This window comes from Telopea speciosissima, chromosome 1 (assembly GCF_018873765.1).
Source record: "Telopea speciosissima isolate NSW1024214 ecotype Mountain lineage chromosome 1, Tspe_v1, whole genome shotgun sequence".
Classification (NCBI taxonomy): Eukaryota; Viridiplantae; Streptophyta; class Magnoliopsida; order Proteales; family Proteaceae; genus Telopea; species Telopea speciosissima.
The window spans coordinates 6,639,746-6,661,998 of record NC_057916.1 but is presented as its reverse complement, the minus strand read 5'-3'; the positions used below and the strand labels follow the sequence as shown (position 1 = coordinate 6,661,998).

General features: G+C 38.2%; 3 protein-coding genes across 4 annotated transcripts; all 3 read right to left on the bottom strand.

The window, feature by feature from the left end:
• Window positions 1-281: 281 nt before the first annotated feature.
• LOC122648605 (low affinity sulfate transporter 3-like) lies at window positions 282-4,651 on the bottom strand. Its single transcript, XM_043841819.1, has 12 exons — window positions 4,328-4,651; window positions 4,167-4,215; window positions 3,500-3,707; window positions 3,225-3,399; window positions 3,036-3,104; window positions 2,706-2,936; window positions 2,493-2,619; window positions 1,779-2,065; window positions 1,012-1,205; window positions 741-838; window positions 554-630; window positions 282-437 (listed from the first exon to the last, which is right to left on the bottom strand). The coding sequence occupies exons 1-12, from the start codon at window positions 4,619-4,621 to the stop codon at window positions 282-284; spliced, it is 1,965 nt and encodes a 654-aa protein (XP_043697754.1). The 5' UTR covers window positions 4,622-4,651.
• A 3,378-nt stretch (window positions 4,652-8,029) lies between these two features.
• On the bottom strand, window positions 8,030-15,430 carry LOC122664204 (prohibitin-1, mitochondrial). The gene is made up of 6 exons (XM_043859928.1): window positions 15,181-15,430; window positions 12,477-12,664; window positions 9,787-9,903; window positions 9,176-9,346; window positions 8,441-8,653; window positions 8,030-8,343 (listed from the first exon to the last, which is right to left on the bottom strand). The coding sequence occupies exons 2-6, from the start codon at window positions 12,651-12,653 to the stop codon at window positions 8,152-8,154; spliced, it is 870 nt and encodes a 289-aa protein (XP_043715863.1). The 5' UTR covers window positions 12,654-12,664; window positions 15,181-15,430; the 3' UTR covers window positions 8,030-8,151.
• Window positions 15,431-16,571: 1,141 nt separating this feature from the next.
• On the bottom strand, window positions 16,572-21,474 carry LOC122664196 (low affinity sulfate transporter 3-like). 2 transcript variants are annotated; one of them, XR_006333308.1, is made up of 12 exons: window positions 21,088-21,469; window positions 20,961-21,009; window positions 20,648-20,855; window positions 20,381-20,555; window positions 20,213-20,278; window positions 19,903-20,133; window positions 19,673-19,799; window positions 19,032-19,318; window positions 17,300-17,493; window positions 17,108-17,207; window positions 16,931-17,000; window positions 16,572-16,826 (listed from the first exon to the last, which is right to left on the bottom strand). XR_006333308.1 is itself a non-coding variant. In XM_043859918.1 (12 exons), the coding sequence occupies exons 1-12, from the start codon at window positions 21,424-21,426 to the stop codon at window positions 16,683-16,685; spliced, it is 1,980 nt and encodes a 659-aa protein (XP_043715853.1). In that variant the 5' UTR covers window positions 21,427-21,474; the 3' UTR covers window positions 16,572-16,682. The 2 variants fall into 2 exon arrangements, 1 of the variants encoding a protein (XP_043715853.1); XM_043859918.1 differs by having other exon boundaries at window positions 16,931-17,007; window positions 17,125-17,207; window positions 21,088-21,474.
• Between the last annotated feature and the right edge of the window lie 779 nt (window positions 21,475-22,253).

The window sequence follows — 22,253 nt, the reverse complement described above, 5'->3', positions numbered from 1 at the left end:
GAATCCCATGACAGTTTGATTTATTACTGCTATTGAATTTATTATTATCATCATTCTTATGAATTATAAATTTATAATACAATGATGTAAATAGCTTTTTCATATTACCTACATCTTATAGGAATGTTAGCCAGAAGGGAACATTTTAGCCACCATGTTTCGTGGTTAAGAAAGCATGTAACAGACAGCCCCTACCTATGGCTAGGAATTATCTTCATATACAAGGTTGTGTTTGTATAAGCCTTTGGAAGTAACTTCTTTTTGGCTTACTGTACATTTTCTTAAGGGGAGAGGTCATCAATTGGTCCTTGGTATTTTAAAGGCAATGCTTGAACAGCTTCATCAACAGTAAGGAAGACCCGTTCTTCAATCTTCTCAACAAACTGGACCAACTTTAACTTTTGAATAACTTGGCTCCATGGGTTGACTATAGCTAACTTCACAATGGAACAGAACAGATTAATTGGTAAGTACCGTGAACATTTCAAAATGTCAACTACTATATGATCTTATCTTCAACTGTACATAGGAGATCGATCACCAAAAAATTTACCTCTATACTATGGGAAACCAGTTTCTTATGTAGTTCTTCTAATGCATGGATTCCAGAAGTGTCGATGTTCATCAAGTCTGTAATCACCAGAAACCCAAACCCATCAGTCAGAGAGATTGAAATCACTTGGTCATGTTATGAAAGTTATTTTTAAATCGAGATAGATATGCTGGGTATAGATGTTTACTAGACAAATCAAGGATCACTACTTGAATCCTTCCTTTTTCATTTGTTTTTGTTTTCTTTCCTTGCTGATCTTCTTCCTCCATTACCCACTTCACTATCCTAAATCAAATAATTAACAAACAAGAAATAAGGACCTCATTTCAATGAATCTCTCTCTCTCTCTCTCTCTCACACACACACACACACACACACATATGTTGGAGGGTCCAACCCAAAACTTTGAGATATTAGATGGAAATAGCTCATCAAGTATATAAAGACAACGCACCTACCTTTCTCTCACATAATTGGCATTTGCGAAACAAAGAAGTGATGCATGTATGCAGGCTATAAGGATGCCAGGAGTCTTCACAACGCTAGGATATTGACTAATGCTACAGAAGATATTGGTAGTTGGGAGCCTTCCAAGGACTTCTGTACGTGGTCGAATTGTGTACAATAAGATCCTCCCAAATGAAATTATTACCTGCAATTCCAAAAATGATCTTTTTGTTTTTGAAAAATAAAATTTATTCATTAGAACGTGGAGTGGAATTTGGTGATACTGTTGTACACGCTTCTAACAAGGTCTTCCTTTCTAAGGAGTCAGCAATAGCAACAGAATTGTTCTCCCTAAGAATATAATGAAAAGAACAAGCTCTAAAATTTGATGACAAATGCAAGATATCTTCAACCACTGACTGAATCCTAAGTTCCAACAATGATCTGAGAGATTATCCAAATCTAAAAATTGTTTCTTTTGGATTCTGATCTAATCACTGCCCATGGTTTCATATGGGTTTCAAGGCAGGTATTAGGATTGTCATGAAAAAACTAAGTTTCATCAACTCTTATTAATGAAATAAAAAAGCCCCTATCCTTACTAACTATAATTTCTCAGTTTTCAAACTCTCTCTATACTAGACTGTCATAGCACCCAAAAAAAATAAAAAATAAAAACCTCTCCTCTCGCCATTATACCTGAATTGGATCTGAGATGTAAACCCCCCCCCCCCCCCAAAGAGAATATATAATTAAACGAAAAGTAGGAACAAGTTACCGCGGCTAAAAGACCAATCTCCACTGATGCAAACACCACCCCAAAGAAAGCTCCTATACAAGCAAGGAAGTCTAGTTTATCCACCTTCCAAATGTGGTAAGCTCCATGTATGTCTATTAGTCCAGGAAGTGCAGATAGAATAACTGATGCAAGGATGGAAATTGGAGTGAAATATAGGAGCCTAGTGAATAGTTCCAATGATATAAGCACCATTACAGCCATGATCATGTTTGAGACCACTGTTTGAGAGCCCGCCATGAAATTAACTGCTGTGCGTGAGAAAGAACCTGCATATATAATTTACCCAGATGAAGCAATGCCACAAGAGTAACTATCTGATCCAGACCCTCACTTTAGAAAAGAAGTTGAGACAATGTGTGACTGTTTAGGTATCCAAAGACATAGGTTTTCACTGTACCGACCAAAGACTAATGGAGTGGTCGAAGAGTATAACAAGGACACCAAAAGAATCTTAGTAAAGATGGTTGCAAAGAATAATGATTGGGCTGGCAAGTTACCCTATGTATTATAGGCTTTTAGAACATCCATATGTACTTCTACTAGGGTAATGCAGTACTCACCTGTATACGGCATTGAGACTGTCCTTCCAGTTGAACTGGAAATCCCCTCCATTAGAGTTCTAATGGATGGTTTATAATCTTATGCATAAATGCTTCACCTGATGTAATCTCTTAAGTATATTGAGGAACTCACCGGTTGCCACATAGCATGAACTTAAAGAACCCACAATGTTCATGATGCCTATAGCTAGCATTTCCTTATTCCCATCGAGGTGGTAACCCCTTATGGTTGCAAATGATCGGCTGACAGCCATTGCTTCCTGCATAGAAAGGTCATGAGAAGGTTAAGGAAATTAAATATCAATTTTTGGTATGCTTGAGTGATAAAAAAAACTTAAAGCAGCACCACGAGAGCAATGATGGCAGAGATAAATCCAAATTTTGCTGCTTCTCCAACATGTGGTCCTTTGAACATTAATTGCTGAGCTGAACTTGGATTCAAGCCTCCTTTAATGTGTTTCACTATAAGAACTCCATTCTTATCAGCTCTTGTTAGGAAAACTATTAGAGTTGATAAAATAACGGATACAAGAGGAGCAATGGCAGGTAACCAGAAGAGTTTTCTATTCCTTCTACCCTGCAAATTAGGGGGATTCCAAACATCAGTAAACTAACCTGGATAAATAACAACAAATGATTAACTAATTAGCAATATTCCAAGTTTGGTTTTGGTTACCAAGAATCTAGTGATCATGATGAAAATCAGGAATGAGCAGCCAAGGAAAAAATTAAGGGAGCTCCACTGCTGCAGAAGACACAAAAGAAACTGTTGAGGGCTTAAAAGGAAACTTTATATGAATAAAAAAGTAACTTCCATTATCTCTTAAAAATATGTACAGGGTTAGTTGCTCTTTATCTTTCTTACTTCGTGATTGATTGATCTCCAAACTGCTTTTAAGACAGAGATTACATCAGTTTTGGTAGTAAAGTGACTGATGCCAAGTAGACCCTTTAACTGTTGCATACATATGAGGATTGCTGCACCCCCAGTGAACCCAACAATGGCTGCATGTGATAGGAAATCCACAAGAAAACCCAACCTACAGAAAGCAAAAAAGGACAAACATGTTATCTTATGAGGTTAAGCATTAATAAATGGAAGGGTCAACAAATTAATCACTTGAAGAAGAAGAAGACCACCTGAACAGTCCAAACATAGCTTGAAAGGTACCAGCAAAGAAGGTTGTGGTGAAGACAATCTTTCTATAAGTTATGGGATCAGCCACAGGATCTACTACTTTCTGAATCATGGAAGACAATAGGAGTGAAACCACTGCCACTGGTCCGATGGCTATCTCACTTGAACTCCCCATTAAACCATAGATCAGAGGTGGCACAGCACTAGTGTCTAATCAAAACAGATCCCATATGATATCACATACTTAATGGGATGCTTATCTATAAGGAATTTCAACTAACCTAAGATCTCTTCAACTCTAGTCTCGAAAAAAAAAAAAAAAAAAGGATGCTCATTCAGAATATATAATAATAGAAAACATTGAAAGAGATGACAAGAATTATTCTAATTGGGGAAAGCAACAAAAAGGCATGTTTTGAAGCTGGAATAGAATTCTCCTACAGAAAAAGAGATGAATTTTCTTCTTTGGAAAAATAGAAGATGTGAGATTCGGTAGTGTCAACACATACTATACAAAATATATGACCCCCTCCCCCACCAAAAATAATACATGTAGGATCTTCATGATAGAGCCACGTCATCATAGGTTATAGACTTGTAACAACCCATGTCGACAGTTGAAAAGAGAAGGAAAAGTGTTTTACAGTAACATAAAAGCAAGCTACTTACAGAGCCCATATTGAGGATCAAGGTTTGCTAACCTTGCATATCCAATACTCTGCAAGATATTTAAAACAGATTATAAAGGGAAGTAAAGGAAGAGAGAGCCAACATAAGGTAGTGAGAAGGGGTTGAAAAAAGAACAATTTCTTATATCAACTTGTGTTCACCTGTGGAATGCTAAGGCTGGAAAGAGTTAAACCTGCCAGAAAATCATGCTTAAACTTTTCAAACTTGTAATTACGACCCCAACTGAGGATTGGGAAAAGGCCTTCCAAGAACACCACCACTGATCGAAGTTGTAGTTTAGCTCTGAAAGATGAAGATGACTTGTCCATGAGCTCACACCAACGACTAGGCGGCTCAGGTGCATCCAGCACCCATCTGGTCCTCTCCACATGACTGGTGTGCTCAATGTCTTGCTGTTGATCGACATCACAGCTCACATTGGGCAAGGAACCCATGCTTACTTCAAGTGTTTGGAAGAACCGATAGGAAATAGGTCTCTCTCTGTCTCCTTTGTCACTCTCCCTCTCACAGACACACACACGAACACATTCACAAACTAAGCACAAGTATTGCTGACAAGTTGATTGTGAGTGCAAGGGGATAAGGCCAGGAAAGGACTTTATAGTGGTAGCTTGAGCCAAAGTAAGAACTCTGTTTTAGATTTTTCCTTATTCCATGTCTTTGAATTTAAAATTTCAAGTCTTTGAACCTGATTCTTCAATTCATTGAGTGGGGTTCACCTGTGATACTGTTGGGTCACATGGGAGCTGCAAATGGAAGCAAACTTCCCAAGTGGTCTTATCAGGTTAGTATACACCAATGGCTACCATGCAATTTCAATTGACATGTGTACAAGATCTGCAATTAGTTCTTCCTTTCTTTCCTGTCCATTCATTTATTGATGAGTTGTCCTCAGTGGAGAGACTGAGATTTGCTTTTAATATGGCATAAATTAATCACATCCACATATTATATATTAGAATAATAAAGAAGTTATATATGAGGCATAGGCTCAGGAGCCAGTCAACAAAGTTCCTTCCCTTTTAAGTAGAAGATCAAGATTAGTGTTTCACATTCTTATGTTATTAAACCTGTTGTACTTCTTACCTTTCTTCTATCTTATTATTAAAAAAAAGACAAAGGTTTCATGGCTGATATATGGTATTGATAGGCTAACTCAAACATATATATGCCTAACCATGCATGTATTCGTTTCTTTTCTTTAGATTTTCAGTCCAACCCACCTCCTCATTATAAAATCTTCTCCTCCCATATACACAATTAAGTCAAAACACTCGACCCCTTCATCCTTTTTTATCATTGTCTTTTGCCCGATGAAATTTTGCTACTACCCGGGTTGCAAGAACTTTCCATGCTATCCGGGCTCGCAGCCAAAGAAATGGAATTCCGAAGAGTATTTTGGAAAATACTAGATATCGTTCTATATAGGTGTAAGCCCCTTAGAAGAGAGACCCTCCCTTCATCTATGTGTTGGGAGGTCCAGGGTGCTTTTTTACAAAATCTGTACTTAATTAATTCTTTGTAATTCTAAAAAAATATGATAGCAGGCATATTCTTTCTCCCTTTCGATCATGTCCCAATCTCTTTCTTGCTCATACCACACACATTAGCTAAGGAGAAGATGAAGAGAATATTTTCAATCCTTTTTTGTTCCTTCTCTTCACTGTTTATTTGTATACGTGTGTGAATCAGGCCACTAGTCCACTTTATTTTTCCTTGTAACTATTTTTAATTGCTTCGTTATGGAATAAGGGAGTGTAGTATGGTTTGAATTGACTAGCCATGTTTTGGTGGTCTCATACTTGGAACCAACTAACTCCCTCTTTCCCTAACTTAAATTGTTGGAGTGGAGCCTTGGATGTTTGAGCTTATTTGGTAAGATTTTTTCACCAAATAATGGGTATCAGAAACAAACCAAACCAATTGTTATTAAAACCCCAGCCCAACCCTGAGTCCCTTTAGTAGGTCCAGTCCTACCTTGACTTAGGGCCTGAAAATCCAACCCTGGCCTGCCCTCAAGGTTGGGCTGGACTGACCCTAATTGGCCCTGATCATAGAGAAAATTATTACTTATTATCTTCATATATAATAAATTAAATGACAATATGTGTATGACGTTTAAAGTTTATAATATATATTTTACAGTATAACTTAAAATTGAGCCCGATGCCTCAACCCTGGTCTGACCTGATCTGACCCTAACTCAAGGCCAGAAATTTAAAACTCTGACCACGGTATCTCAGCCCAGGTCTTGTTCGAACTCAGGATAGGTCTGGGCGGGTTTGAGCCGACAAAGCCAAACTTGCACCCTATTACAGACGCTGTAGAAACAAAACCAGACCGGCGGGAGTTTGAAACCTCTATTCACAGGAATCGTTGATAGTTTAAAATCTTGGACCCAAAACCCATTTTGTTAGCGGTCCTCAATTTCTTAAGCCTTTTCCCGTACTCGTATGTCATATTTTCAGTTCTACCCAAAAAAAAAAAAAAAAAAAAAAAAAAGTCATATTTTCAGTTGAATGCCCATACAAGTCCCTCCCCTCTCCCTTGCCCCTTCTGTGTATATGCATCGATTACTAGTTTTTTTTTTGTTTTTTTTGATAAACATCAAACATTTTTCGATTTTAAACAGTTCAAAAGCTATGTAATTTTGTCTTTTTTATCATTTTTCTTTTCTTTTCTTAACATGCACACGTAGCAGAATCTCTTACGTTGAGTTGCTGTCATATAAGAATAACTCGTATACTCCGAGTTGGGATTGGGTTTCCCGGCGCCCCCCCCCCCCCTCTCTCTTCTTCTTGGAACCACTTTGCATCTTTTACTCCTATTAGAGAAAAAAACACTACTTGATTGTGTGGTTTCTGCACCCAGACACAGGAATACGTGAAAGTCTTGCTTTGCCCCTTGAGAAATAAAAAATCCCAATTCTATTGATTCCCCTGCATAAACTTCCTTTGGCCCTCACATTCGTGCAAAGAGTACATGACCAGGTAACACTCTCTTTGCCCATAATATTTATACAACACTCGAAACATAGAATTTGATGTGAGGTACACTCGGTACAGAATTTGGAGCTATGTTTGGATGCAAGTTAAAGAAAAAACATAATGTGACAAAAATGATGATGATTGATTTATTTGTCTTTCTTTCTGCGTATTCAATTTTTTTTTTCTTTTCTTTTCTTTTCTTGACATCCAAACATAGTCTAAATGTTAGGTATCCCAAGCATAATTTGCCTAAATATATAAATTTAAAAAAAAATACCCCACACAGATTTTTTAAACGAGAGTTACTCCAATCGTAGTTTTCCTAATCGTTTGATATCTTAAATGCAATTTACCCTTTCTTTTAAGACCAAACCAGCTGAGACTAGCGTGCTCTGCACAAAAAAGAAGGGGGGGGGTGGAAATGGAGTAGACGATTGTTGTTCTAATGTTTATTTTCCCAGCTTCGGTTATTTAGAAGTTGATTTCTATGACCAATCTTTTGGCTCCACGTTTCTTTGTGGTGGCTAAAGATGTGATTGGTAAGAGCAAGTGACATTTAGATTCCCATTAGCAAATAGTAATGGTTGGAGCAAGAAGTCCCAGAACCAGTCATGTTTGAAGTTGATGACAGATGGAAGAAGAGGGTGAAGTGAGGTTGGGAAAGTGATTTGATTTTACATTTAAAACCTAATTTTAGGTGCTCTATGAATAAGTCGAGGATAAAAGGAAGTAAAGTTAAATTCCAAAAATACAATTTAGCGGTGTCACTCAGACAAACTCTACTTTAAATATTCATACCCACAAAAGAAACCATCATTACCCAAAAAACAATAAAAACAAAAGAAACCATTGCTAGAGTCTAGTGATGAAAAAAATCATACCAGGAAAATTGTCTCAACTCAATGACACAGTCCACCAAAAGGAACTCTTGTTGACAACAAAGAATGTATGAATCCCGCTGTTTATGATGTGAGCATTTATTTCTTCCCGCTCTCCAAATTCATCTCCTGAAGATTCAGCAACAAGTCCTCTGAACTCAAGAAAACCCGGTTTGCTGAGTTTGAAATTGTATGTGCTATTTCTCTTGCAGCTTCAATTTTCCTCAAGGTGATGAATGCTGGATTGTTTGCAATAGCTTGACCAATCAGTTGGGCACTCTTAGCTTCACCCTGGTATCAAAAACAAAGAATATGAGATGAATCCAAATATGACCATAAAGACCAAGAACATTATGAAGATAAAGAAGAGTAATAGACAGTAAGTAACCTGTGCCCGGATAACAGCACTTCTCTTGTCTTGCTCCGCTTTTTCTACCACAAATTTGGCCCGCTCAGCTTCCTGGGCCGCAACCTGTTTAGCTTCAATTGCAGCTGTAAATTCCCTTCCGAATGTAAGGCTCGTAAGGGACACATCATCCAAGGCAATGTTGAAGTTGGCTGCCCTTTCTGTCAATATCTTTCGTATTTCCCTACTAACAGCCTACAGAAAAACAAAACAACGCCTTAACATTCCTTTGTTTTCCCTTTCTTGAATCAAATAAGAAATAAGCATTTCAATTCCTTTATTAAGGTAAATTTGATTCACCAAGCACCATAGGCAAAGGCCATATAAAGGGAACAAAATCAGTTTCACACAAGGAGCAAGTAACCAGCCAGCAAAAATGAAAAAGAAAAATTTATTGAATCCTTCCCCCACCTGCATCTAACACAAACATACCTGCACAGATGGAAAAAGAAGAAGAGGAGAAGTATGTCTCTATTAAATAGATTTGAACAAAACAAATACTAGACTGAATTCTTGCAATCATCCAAGGAAGCATGTTTTGGACAAGAAATTTGAAATCCTGAATTCTCTTATTAAGTGCCAGGCTCCCGCAAAATAAAATCGATGTTCAGATTGTGCTTGTAAACACTTAGCACTGTTAAAAACTTAAAATAGCATTTAGGATTATAATAATAAAATATAATATACTTACTCCAAAGACAAGGCCATATAACCTACCTCTCTCTGAGTGATAAGCTGACTGGCATTGTACTGTGCTACCACAGTTTTCAAGGTTTCATGAATTATGGATGGTAGGACTCTCTCATTATAGTTCTCCCCAAGAGTTCGATAGATTGTAGGTAACTGGTCTGGCACAGGTCGTGTAAGCACTCGAAGCCCAATCTTGACCTGCACAAAATATAAAATACAATAGAAACCAAGATAATTTTGAAATGAAGATAAAATAAGCCCAACAAACAACAAAAGCCATGTTACATGGATCATAAATGATCCTATATTCTCGACTCGGGAAATAGGTTATACTTCTTAACACAATCCATACCCTTGATCTTAATATTTGATATAAAACTACATGTGTTCTTGAATGGTTGCTCAAGCATGAGAATTTTCAAGATTTATCCAATGCACATGTTCCCAAACAGACACAAAAATTTACTGCATAAACTAAAACAATTCTGAAACCAGCAAGCTGCATTCCCAACCTAGAAGGCTAGAACCAGGCCTGTAAGTCAAAGATAAATAGGGCCTAGTTCAGCCTTGTCCTGGGACTTCGACAGCAAAATTGGCAATCTAGGAAAATAAAAATACAGCAGAATAAAACAAGGTACCATTTGGAGGTCACGGCTTCCCGAAGTACTCTCCACAAGATGAGGACGTGCACGGACATCATAAATCACTGGCCTATCAAACCATGGGATCATCAGATGTGTTCCTTCTGGATAAACCTGCAAGTATGCAAAGCCACTTTACATCATCAGAGAAAATAAATTACCGTCGGTAATTGACAAACTAATAGAAAGCAGATCATGCTTCTACTGTATGATTATAGTTATAAAGCATGGGTCTAGTGAACTCAGTATTACTGCAACAGTTCTAACAAGTTTCACTCAGCTTTTAAAGCTCAACCTTCCTGTTTAAATGCCAGATAAACAATAGTCAGAAATTTGCAAAACTACGCAAAACATAATAAAGAATTTTTCCCCCTTGAAAGTAAATTACAATTTTATTTCTGTTTTTCCTCAAAATGGAGCGCATAGAAAAGCCACTTCAAATTATGCAGGGCACCAGAAATCTAAGCCAAAGACATAAAAGGTAGGAAACAATTAAATACATTCATAGGTTTCATATAAAGAGCACCGCATTCAGCACAGAAGAAAATTTGAATAGGAAACGAAAAAAAATAGAAAAGAAAAGCTGCTTTACCACTCTCTACTAGACAAAGAACTATCATCGGAGAACATATAATTTCTCCCAAAAACTCCAAAGGATTGCAAGTGGGTGTCATCTTTACACTAAGCATATAGGTTACCACAGAAGCAGCTGACCAAAAGCTCAGGCTCCTCGGAATGATCAATGAAACAGGAATGAGCTGCACCCCACCCACGATATAAGATGTGGTTGAAACAACTTAAACAGCCTCTCCGTGAAGCAAGCGTAAGGCTGTGTACATTATGACCCCCCAGACCCCGCAGTCGAAGGAGCCTCGTTCACTGGGCACACCCTTTTTTTTAAGTTTTCTGGCTTGTAAATAGACTGATCATTAGACTCTTGCATAAAAAGACAGAAGGCTGTCCATGGAACATGCTACCTTGGCATGGGAATGCAAACCAAGAAACAAGGGCTCCACGTGCAAGTAGCACATGGTACCACAGTTGTCACTGTATGAAAGCGATGGCCAGGCAACAAAGCCACCCCCATGAAATATAGTAGATCTCATTAAGTCCTTCTTCACAATGATTCTGTAATATTCATTTTTTTGGGGTCAAGGTCTATACTTTTCTGTACCCATGTCAGAAATGAGACCGCCCTTTCCCTTCAACAAACCCAAACCCTCCGCCCCTCTTCCTTTCTCCCTTTGTAATTCAAGCATGGCAATGATTCATCAGAGGATCAGCCTGTCAACAGACCAAAAGCTTTCTCAAGGTCCACCCAATAACAGCAAGGGGATGGTCGAAGATGGAGGAGCACAGAACAGATATCACCCCTTTCCACCTCCCTCCCTCCCCCTCCTCCTCCTTCAGCAGCAGTTGCAGCAGCTGGGGCTGGTGCTGCTGCAATCTTCTTCTTCTGCAGTAGCTTCTGCATCCTTCCACACCTTGAACTCTGAGACAACCAGTCTCCTTGACCATTGAGGACTACCTCATCACCTAAGCGACATCAAATGGGATGCCTTGAAAACCATGGATGATACCAGATACCTTTGATATCAGCAGCAAATAGCAATTTTTTTCTGCATCATATTATCCCAGTGGAATACTCTATGTATATTTCCCAACATGCAGAATTCCACCAAGGGTTCACCAATTTCCCAGTGAAACGATACAGGTAATGTCCCTCAAAGAAGCTTCTGCTGTAATAACATCTAGAAAGTACAAAGGAAAATTACTCTTTTGGGCAGTGTTGTGATTATGTACACATGATGTCTAATTTTGAGGCTTTTCTTAGAACATTTGCAATCTTAGGCGTAGCTTTCCAAGGTGTAAACAGCATTTGGAAAGATTAATACGATTTGCAGTTCATCATGAAAAAGGCAACCAAACATTCACCACTGAGATATAACAACAGAACTTACAAACTCTAAAATAAACATAATCTTATCACAAGGAAACTAAAGAATCCACCTTCAAGATCTAGTGAACAACCAAACCAGAAGACAATAGCATAACACGACCAGAAAAACTGAACAGAAACTGACCAGTTAAACCGGAGACCAACCTACTCCTTATTAGTTGGTCCAGTTTTGGTTGGGGCCAGGGACACAATTCCATATACCGAGTTAGTTTTGGTCTGCCGATTAGACTAATGAGACCGACTGATTAAGGCTTAGGAGTGCAAGTTTGGAACGGCAAGCCTAAGCCCAACCGAAGCCCACCCGACAATTTCAGGGCCTGGCTGAGGCCTTGGGTTTAGTCCAGCCTATATATTTATAGATTTATTTGGGCCAAGAGATCGCTGCTTGATTGGCTACAAAACAAGCTTACAAATGTCACAATGGGAGAATAATTTAACATATTATAGGACAAAACAAATAAAATTAATTCACAATAAAATAGGAACTTAAAAATTAATTAAAAAATTAGGTAGTGCATCTATGGAATAATGAAACTAAAGGAGGACATGGGAAACTGTTAGAACTAAAGAAAAGAAAAATGAGGAAAATTTTTTAGAACAATGGATATGAGTAATATTCAGGCAACTAACAATGAGAAATAAGAATATAGCTTCTCCATCTCTTGTATGTACAAGAAAGGGGTGGGGCTTAAAGGGATATAGGGGGAGAAAGAGAGAAAAAGAAGACCTTGTCTTTAACACCAACTAGACGGTTGAAGACAATAGCTCGATGTCCTCCCTCAACATTGTAGAGGCTATTAAGTGCTGCATACAGACCAAGGCCACCAATAACTCCCACCTTAAGAAGAGCAGAAGCAGCACCTCCCCCTGGCATCTTTGGAACTTTAACATTGTTGAAGTTCATCTTTCTAGAAGCTGCAAGGAGGTAAACTTAATGTCACTACAAAACATTGTATGTTACATCCATCAAACGCACAAGGCTGGTAGTCATCCGTATAGTCCCTAAAGGAAATTAATAAAAGGTGCAACACCAATCTAATTATAAAAAAAAAATTCTTTAATGTGTCTTATCGTAGATCTAACACCCAACCACAACATTGTACCATCAATTGGGCATGAGTGAAATCCAAACTGATTTTCTCAGTAGTGCACCACATCATTACTCTGACCAAAAATTGAATTCTTCAGTCCTCCCAAAACAATAAGATATACCAAACCACTGTGTTTGAGAAGTGAAACTTCTATCACCAGAATGAGAAAATGTTCAAACATGAAAGAGAGAACGCATCTTAATTTTAGCAAATGTGGGGTGCATTATTTTAGCAGGAACACTGATTAGGGTGTCAATAGAGGGATACTGAAGTCTCAATATATAGCCACTTGACACATCATCCAAATATCCAAGTAACAGATTGGTCATACCTAGATCAAAAACCTCTCCTTTCGAATTTATGATGGAAAAACTTTTAACTGGATGAATGATTGGAATATGGTGCCATCGAACAGGCAGGCAGGACAGTTTTGATTAAAAGCACCACCTCGGCTCTAGCAACCCAAAAGATGTCCACTTTCCCCCTGCTCAAGAATTTAGCTTCGAAACTTCCCCACAAGCCAAATTCTGGAGAGGAGAGGATCTAATGAAAGGAGCAAGTGATTTTACACATAATGGGTAAAATTGTCAAAATAATGTGGATGCAGGCCTGGGATTGAGAAAATCACCATTCAAGCTTGCTTGGAATTTGCTTACCCAACCCAATGCAATCTGGGCAAAAAAATTAAGTGAATTTCCTAGATGGGAATATTTTTAATGCCTCCTGCCCTTCATCAGCCTCTCCTTGCTGTAAGGATATCCATACCTCTCTAGGAACCCTTAAACAGATAGTCTGTCAGAAACCACAGTATCAAGCACAATGGTCAAAATTGGGAATGAATTGGGTACCATCAATCCATCATTACCCAATTACACCATTCTAGTGTCTCAACCACCTCCCGCCGTCGAAGAGTTGGTGACCTTACCATATCAGTGGGTGATAGGACAATGGAAAAAGAGCCTTACCAATAGGCTCATTGATCAGGGAATGCCAAAACAAGTCTTACAAATAATTATTCCATGAGGAGATGGAAGAGTACTGGTTTTGTCCAGTTATAAATCTATTAATGCTGTGGCCTTTTTCTTGAATAGTCATCAGCTCCATGCATCACCACTGCAAATAACAAATAGAACCACAAAACAAGTCTAGTCCAATTTGTGTTTCTCCCATTTCTGCCTAATCAGAAATTTTTCTATCGAAATACTTCAATCAGATCCTACTAACCATGGACTTCTAGGCTTCAAGCACATTCAACCTTCTTGGGATACAGGTCGTCTTTGTTTAACTGCTAAAGAAGACTAGAGTCATGTGCTCTTCACGTGTGATGTAGCACAGCACATCGACTGGCCTCACTTCTAGAGCTCAAGTCTGGTTTCTTTGATATGTCTTTATACATGAATATATAAATGTAAATACACACTTCAATTGTGTGTGATTCAGAACTCCCAAAGAAAGATAAGACACATGTGCTTAGAACAGGAGCTATAGTCCATTATCATCTTTGCTTAACCTGAAACCAAATTGCTTTTAATAACAAACCATTGTCTCTATAATAAGGCAAATAAGTAAAACATGTATGTATTGTGGAATTTTTAAAGCTTTTAAGTTAGCACCCAAACCCCAAACCCCAAACCCCAACCCCCAAACCCCAACCCTCCCCTCCCGCGGATGCTAGGGTAGCTTTCATGCCAATGAGTCATGAGTTATCTCAATTCTCAATATTTACCACGACACTCATCACCAGCATAACCCACAACATTGCAGCTGAATGGGTAATCAAATCAAACTGTGAACATTTTCTTGAAGCCATAGCGGTTTGAGATGACATGCTCACGGCAAAGGAACTTGGTCTGATGGAAATTATGATGTTGACTGATCCCAAAGTAATAGTAGATTATATACAATCGGGAGAATTCAGCTTTGTGGCTTTGGCCTTAGTGGATGTGCTTTTAGAATAAAATGATTCTAAGGATAAACTGTACTATATTTTCATTATGCGATGTTAACGGACAGAGTAACCAAGAAGCCCATTAAAATTTCTGCATACTCCATGAAAACAATATTTCGACAACCTGGGTCGATGCGCCTCCGAACTTCATAATTGATGGACTTGTAAGTTAATATCGCGGATTGAGATTCCGATTATATAGTACTTGACGGCAGTGTAGGTTGATGTAATTGACAAAGAAAAATATAGAGGAGGGAGGAAAAAAGGGAAGAAATTGATAACTGAGCAGGAGTTGCAAAGTCAATAACCAGCTTGGGCTCTGTCCACCAACTACATGAGAAAGTGTCAACAACATTATTATTTTCAGGAAAATGGCAGTTACGAACACATACCTGAGGATCTTCGATTCCTTGAGGAAGAGGTTCAAGTTTAAGATTGGAACTTCTAACTTCTGCAAATTTCAAGATTGAAGCAGGGTGTGAGAGTCCAGACTATTCTGCAAACCAAGCCACGGGACTGGCACCTAGAAACTTTGAGGTTTCAGGCTTCAGACGTTTGGGACACACATGCGAGGCCTCCGCAATAGAAATGGAGAATGACCGGAGAGAAGAAGGGAGAAGGGTGTTCCGCAAGAAAAAGAAACGAGGACGATTGGATTCTGAGAAACCCTGAGGCCCTAAAACCCCAGATTCCTAATTCGATTTTCGGAATCCTTTGGGTTTTGGACACTTGGGCCTGATTTGGTGCCTTGGCCCATGAAAAGAGTAGACCAACCCATATTTTCGTCCAAAAAGTGACTCAATTGGCTTATCTAGATGGACCATCCGGCCCATCCGTTTTTTACCATGCTAACTGTCAGAAGCCTAATCGATCCCCCAATTGGGTTTTTTTAATTGAACCAAACGTTGTAAACATGCTTTACATTTTTTTTTAGTGAAAAAAGGCACTTTTTAAAAAAACACTTAATTTTGATTCTCCAAAAACAAATTTAATATTAATATTTTCACATAAAACATTAATATTTAACTATTTAGACATAATTTAGAGCCCCAAGATTTATATATGTATATTTGTCTTCTTCTTTTTTTTTTAGCTTCTCTTGTTTTTCAAATCTAAACATTTAATTTGTACCGTTTTTCATTTTTTTACCATGTTCAAAATGTTTGACTGTATTTCTTAGCATGCCATTCAAATTCAGAACCATTTTAAACACACCATACCAAAGTTTTTTTCTTAACCCATTTTAATTAATTATGGTCCAAGGTAAACGCTTTTTTATATTTGTCAACTCGCTAGCCTTATGCACCTCTTTTGTTAGTCTCTTGAAGTTTTCCACCAAATAAAAAGAAGAGGGAATCCAACGAGTTGTGAAACTGGTATGAATTTAGCCCAATGGTTAAACTTATAAGCCTTATTTTTAGCCTTGAGTTATGAAAAGAAATGATGTCAAAAGGTATTTAAGAAATTTAATTCTATTTTTTATTTGGGCGAGACGAGCACTAACTAATTTGGCGATTAAGTAAATCTTTTCAAAACCTATATTTATGGATGTAAAATACATTTTAAATATACTTATTTTGTAATTATTTTTATTTTATGAATCTAATTTTTAATAAAAAAGAGATAAACATTCTTAGTTACATACCGTCAAGGTTCTGAACTCAGGAATTGGTGATGAATCAGTCCCTGCCAATTACGATTCAGATTGGATCGGGGTAAAACTAGGTTTTTACTATCACTGAACAATCTTTGTCAATGGTCATACAATAGAGGACAGAAATGCTATAACACATCATAATTAAAAACTCAATATCATATAGATAGTTACTCTTTGTCTTATTTGGTTTACGTCATATGGTTATAATATCAAATCACATAGCTTTGCCTCTAGCTCTTAGGGGCCAACCATCTTAGACCCGCAACATATGCCATCAACAGCTTCACCCATCGTAAGGAAGACTCTTCCTTCAATCTTCTCGACAAACTTAAATAATTTTAACTTGTGAATCACTTGCGAACAAGGGCTGGCTAGGGCTAACTGTAGCACAATCAACATTTTTAGAACCTTTAGTGTGAGAAAGGGCCGGAAGATGTCAACTGATATAGAAAAATTAAGATTGGAACATAAGATCAAAGCCTTACCTCTATACCTTGAGAAACCAACTTCTTTTGCAGTTCTTCTAAAGCTTGAATCCCTGATGTGTCAATGTTCCTCATGCCTGCCACCAGAATAAAACCCACTATTCAACACTGACTTGAAATTGGGTATCTTTCTTCTTTTATCTCTTTTCCCAATAAACTTGGTTTTAGGGTTTAGGCATCAGATTAGAAAATACCAGATAAGTCAAGGATTACTACTTGAATGCTCCCTTTTGTTTCTTTCACTTCTTTTTCTTCATCTATCACCCACCTAATTATCCTAAAATAAAACAGAGTTAATGATATGTACTCTCTTTCTCTCTCTCTCTCCCTCAATGTGAAATGAAGCAAATAAATACTACATTGTTGTACCTTTCTCTTACGAAATTGGAATTGGCAAAACAAAGAAAGTTAGAGTGAATGCGGATTGTGAGGACGCCAGGAATCTTAACAGCAATTGGGTATTGAGTAATGCTGCAGAAAATATCAGAGCCAGGGAGCCTCCCAAGGACTTCTGTATGTGGTCTGATGGCAATTAGTAGGATCTTCATAAAGGAGATGGTTACCTGCAATTTTCCAAACCCATATACATATAGGGTTGCTTCAGTGATCAAAGTAATGGTTAACCCATTGAACTGTACTGTTGTCATCATAAATAAAATATGGTCTGCTGTTCTCTGTGCCACAGCGCAGCCTGCGTTCAGACACATGGGCTTGCCATTCAAGGGGGCAAGGTGGTCATTTCATCTACCCCCATATGTCTGGGTGCAGCCTGTGCCCCCAGCACAGATAACATTTGAACATAAAATATAAATATGAGTATAGAGAGACAGAGAGAGACTCGGACTGCCGGTGTGCCCAGCCTTTACCCTTATTTTATATCTACTTTATGTGTAATATTTTATCTGATCACATGTGAAAATAAGAGTTGATCATCTAATGGGATCCACCTCTTGACTTGTAATTTAAGATAAAAAGAAGGAAATTAAGAGGTTTAGTAGCTAATTAAGCTTCTTCTTCTTTGATTGTTTAGTCAATCTATGCTTCGGTTTACCCTACATTCATGCGTGGCTCGGTCTACCTAGCACCCTGAAAACCCAGCCCGATTAATTAAGTAGAGGCTGTTACCGTGTTCGGCCCATTAGTCCAAGTATTAGTTGGGCTTTATCATGGGCTTCCGTTCTAACCCATGTCCATCCAATGGCACACCCTAACCTACTTAAGTGCCGTTTAACCCTTCATTATTACTATAATATAATGTTTATAATACAAAAACTAAATATTATTTTATATTCTAATCCTTACTATGTTAGGCTGCAATATTCCATATACTTTTATCCGCAGAATTGTACTGTTTGGGGGACCTAACATAAAACTAGCAATAGTTGCATCACAGTTCACAAGTGAAGATTTTTTTTTTCTCAAAGTGTCAGAGAATTTGTAGCAGAGAACCTTGTAAGAACATTCATGCACTTGATACTTTACATTTTGTAAACAATTGAGTTTCCCTTCACCAGATAAAAGGAAGAATTATTTTGCCATGATCATCTTTACCACCGGATTGTATTAGAAAAATGTAATTTTGACTTCATAAATAAGGAATGAGAGTATAATGATGACACAAGACTTCAATCATGGGATCACATCATTGATATGGTCGAAGATAAAATTAATCTCTTCATCCAAGGTGATTTGATGTTATGATTAAACTCCTAAAATAATGAATGTCATCGTTAACTCTCACCCCCCTATTTATGAAAATCTAAAATACCTTCTTTCAATCCAATCAAAGGGTTTGATCCCGTAGATTAAGAGTTTTCACTTTACCATGTGTGAAGGAAACATGACCATCGTTAACTCTCATACCCTATTTATTGAAATCTGAAAGACCTTCTTTCAGTCCAATCAAAGGTCGGATCTTATAGATTAAGAGTTTTCTCTTTACCATGTGTGAAGAAGACACGGTCCTCTCCCTCTCTCTCTCTCTCCAAATAGGTGAACAAGAAATTGTAACCTCACTTTTTTGTTCAAACGCATGCATGCACATACAAGATAATAATGCAGCAAGTAGTGGTATTATAGAATGAAGGAAGAAAATCCTCACTGCCGTTAGAAGACCAATCTCAACTGATGCAAACAACACTCCAAAAAAGGCTCCAATGCAAGCAAGGAAGTCCAGTTTGTCCACCCTCCATATATTGTAAGCTTCTCTGATGTCAATTAGTCCCGGCAGTGCAGATAGGATTACGGAAGCAAGGATGGCAGTGGGAGTGAAATATAAGAGTCTAGTAAACAATTCTAATGATATGAGCACCGTCACCGCCATCACAACATTTGACAACACCGTCTGGCATTCGGAGCTAAAATTGACGGCCGTCCGAGAGAAGGAGCCTGACTAATTCAAGATTACACAAAAAAATAGCCAATGAAACAAAGTGAAACATGTTTTACATGCTTATTGTTGGAATAATCTCACATTGAAAAACTCTGTGACCTAATTAGATCCCTTCATATACCAGTTGGGTCTCTTCACCTAATAGCTTAAGCTTTTGGGTTAGATGTTTCAATATGGTATCAAAGCCATTAGACCCACCATGTGTACTACCACTCAAAAGATAGGCAAAACGTGTTGGAGAATGTTAGGATCGAATATTCCAATTAGAATACTCTGGGACCTTAGATGACTTCGTATGGTATACTAGTTGGGTCTCTCCACCTAATAGCTTAAGCTTTTGATTTCCATACCTGTTGATACATAACATGAAGTTAAAGATCCTGCAACGTTCATCATCCCCATGGCCACCATTTCCTTGTTCCCATCAAGATGGTACCCTCTTATGGTTGCGAATGATCTCCCAACAGCCATTGCTTCCTGGAAATACTTACTAATTGGTTAAGCTAAATTGATGCTGGTTTGTAATTTATTTAATGGAGGGTGTGTTCATTCATCATGAATGGATATCTAGAGAGAGCACCGTGAGAGCGATAATGGCAGAAATCAATCCAATCTTAGCAGCCTCTCCCACAAGTGGGCCTTTTAGCTGTAGCTGACCTGCTGAACTGGGATTCAAGCCTCTTTTGATGTGCTTTAGTATCTTAACTCCATGCTTATCTGCTCTTGTCAGGAACACTATGAGAGTTGATAAGATGACAGATATGAGAGGAGCAATTGCTGGTAACCAGAAGAATTTCCTGTTCCTTCTTCCCTGATCAGATGATGATTAATTTCCTATTAGATATAATTTTAGTCCAATAGTGAATCCAGATTATAAAAAGCCTACTTACCAAATATCTGATCATCAGGATGAAAATCAAGAAAGAACATCCAATTAGAAAGTTCAAAGGGTTCCACTGGTATTGATAAGACACAATACAAAGATTATTATTATCATGAGAAGTAATTGTGACCAGAAGAAATGAAATTAGTTATAAATATGAACGATGTGTTCTTACTGAAGTATGAATTGATCTCCAAACAACCTCAATGACAGAGATCACATCTGTTTTATCAGTGAAGTGACTAATCCCAAGTAGTCCCTTCATTTGTTGCAGAGATATGACAATGGCTGCACCTCCCATGAACCCAACAATGGCAGCATGTGAGAGGAAATCCACAAGAAATCCAAACCTGCAAGCATCGATCCATTTGTTTATGATTTCAATAGGAGGAACAGTAATCCTTTAATTATATCACTTCTTAACTTGAAATCCAACACCCACCTGAAGAATCCAAAAGCAGCTTGAAATGTGCCAGCAAAGAAAGTTGCAGTAAAGATAAGCTTTCTGTAACCAATTGGGTCACTCACAGGATCCACTATTTTCTGAGCCATGGAAGATAAAAGCAGAGAGATCACAGCCACAGGTCCAATGGCTATCTCTCTTGAGCTCCCCATTAAAGCATAGATCACAGGTGGGACAACACTAGTATCTATCTCCAAACAAACCCAGAAATTTTCATAATCAAGGACCAATATATATGCAGAATCACAGTAAGTTTCAAGTCTGTAACTCTGTATATTGAGAAGCTACTTACATAGCCCATACTGTGGATCAAGCTTTGCTAGATTAGCATATCCAATGCTCTGCAAAAAAAATGGAAAACATGAGATAGTGAATTGAAGTGAGAATAGAAAGGGAAATTAAAAAGGGGAAAGTCTCACCTGTGGAATGCTGAGACTTGCCAGAGTAAGGCCAGCCATTAAATCGCTCTTGAACTTTGAGAGCTTGTAACTCCGACCCCAATCAAAGACTGGAAACAAAGCCCTGAAGACCCTGAAGACCCAAATAGCAAATCTCCATCTTTGTTTCTGTGTTGAAGAGGAGGAGAACATGCTTCCATGATCAATGAAAAAGTTGTCTTTAATCGATTCCACAAACTCACGCCACAGACTAGGTGGGTTAGGAGCATTAAGCACCCATTGGGTCCTCTGGGCTCGGCTACTGTTCTCAATGTTGCTTTGCTCTGCGATATTGGAGGCCTCATTGACCAATGCACCCATGCTTGTAATCCTATGATGAACTTGTGCTTGTGAAATTTGTGTTTCGAAGGAGTTTAAGTAGTTAAGTTGCTAATCAGTAATGGCCAAAGTGATTCTGAAAAAGTTTGAATTGTGATGGAGACGGCCATTTGCAGAACTTTATTGAGTTGGGGTGGGGAAGATAATGGAGTTCACAAGTTACTGTGGAAATGAATAAAAGACAGGCCCGAATGAAAGCCATTTGTGAAAGAGAGAGAGAGAAGGTTACTGGTTGAGTTACGGTTACAAACATTGGGGACCTGAGAGAGTCAGAAATTGGATTGGCTAACACATGATTGTGCAATTGTGGCATTGGCGACATATACATCTGTGAAGCACTATAACCAGTTCAAGTACTACACACTCAGTTTTTCCATTTTTCTTGTACTCATCTCCCCCTCCGCAATAAGTCCAAGATTCCTTCGATGGGTTTCAAAAAAATTGTGCATCTGTAATGGGCTCCATCTATCATCTTCTTTTGTTGAAATCGTTACATAGGGGTGAGTGACGTGACAATTTTGATAATTCACAAGTTTACCTTTTTATTTTTTTGTCCTAACAAGGGCCCATAAACCACTTGGTGGGTGCTAGTGCGTAGGAGGGGACTCAAAATCGAGATGAGTCCTCGGCTTTTGAAATGACACCCACAGTGCAACCATTGGTTGAGCGGCTATTGTGCCGCGTTCAGTGCAATTCATAGGTCACCATGTGAATTTCATGTCCATCCAATGGTTGATAGACAAGTTCAATTCAAATTTTAAAATTACTGCTCAAAATTTCAAAAATGTCAGGCCATCGAGGAGCCCATC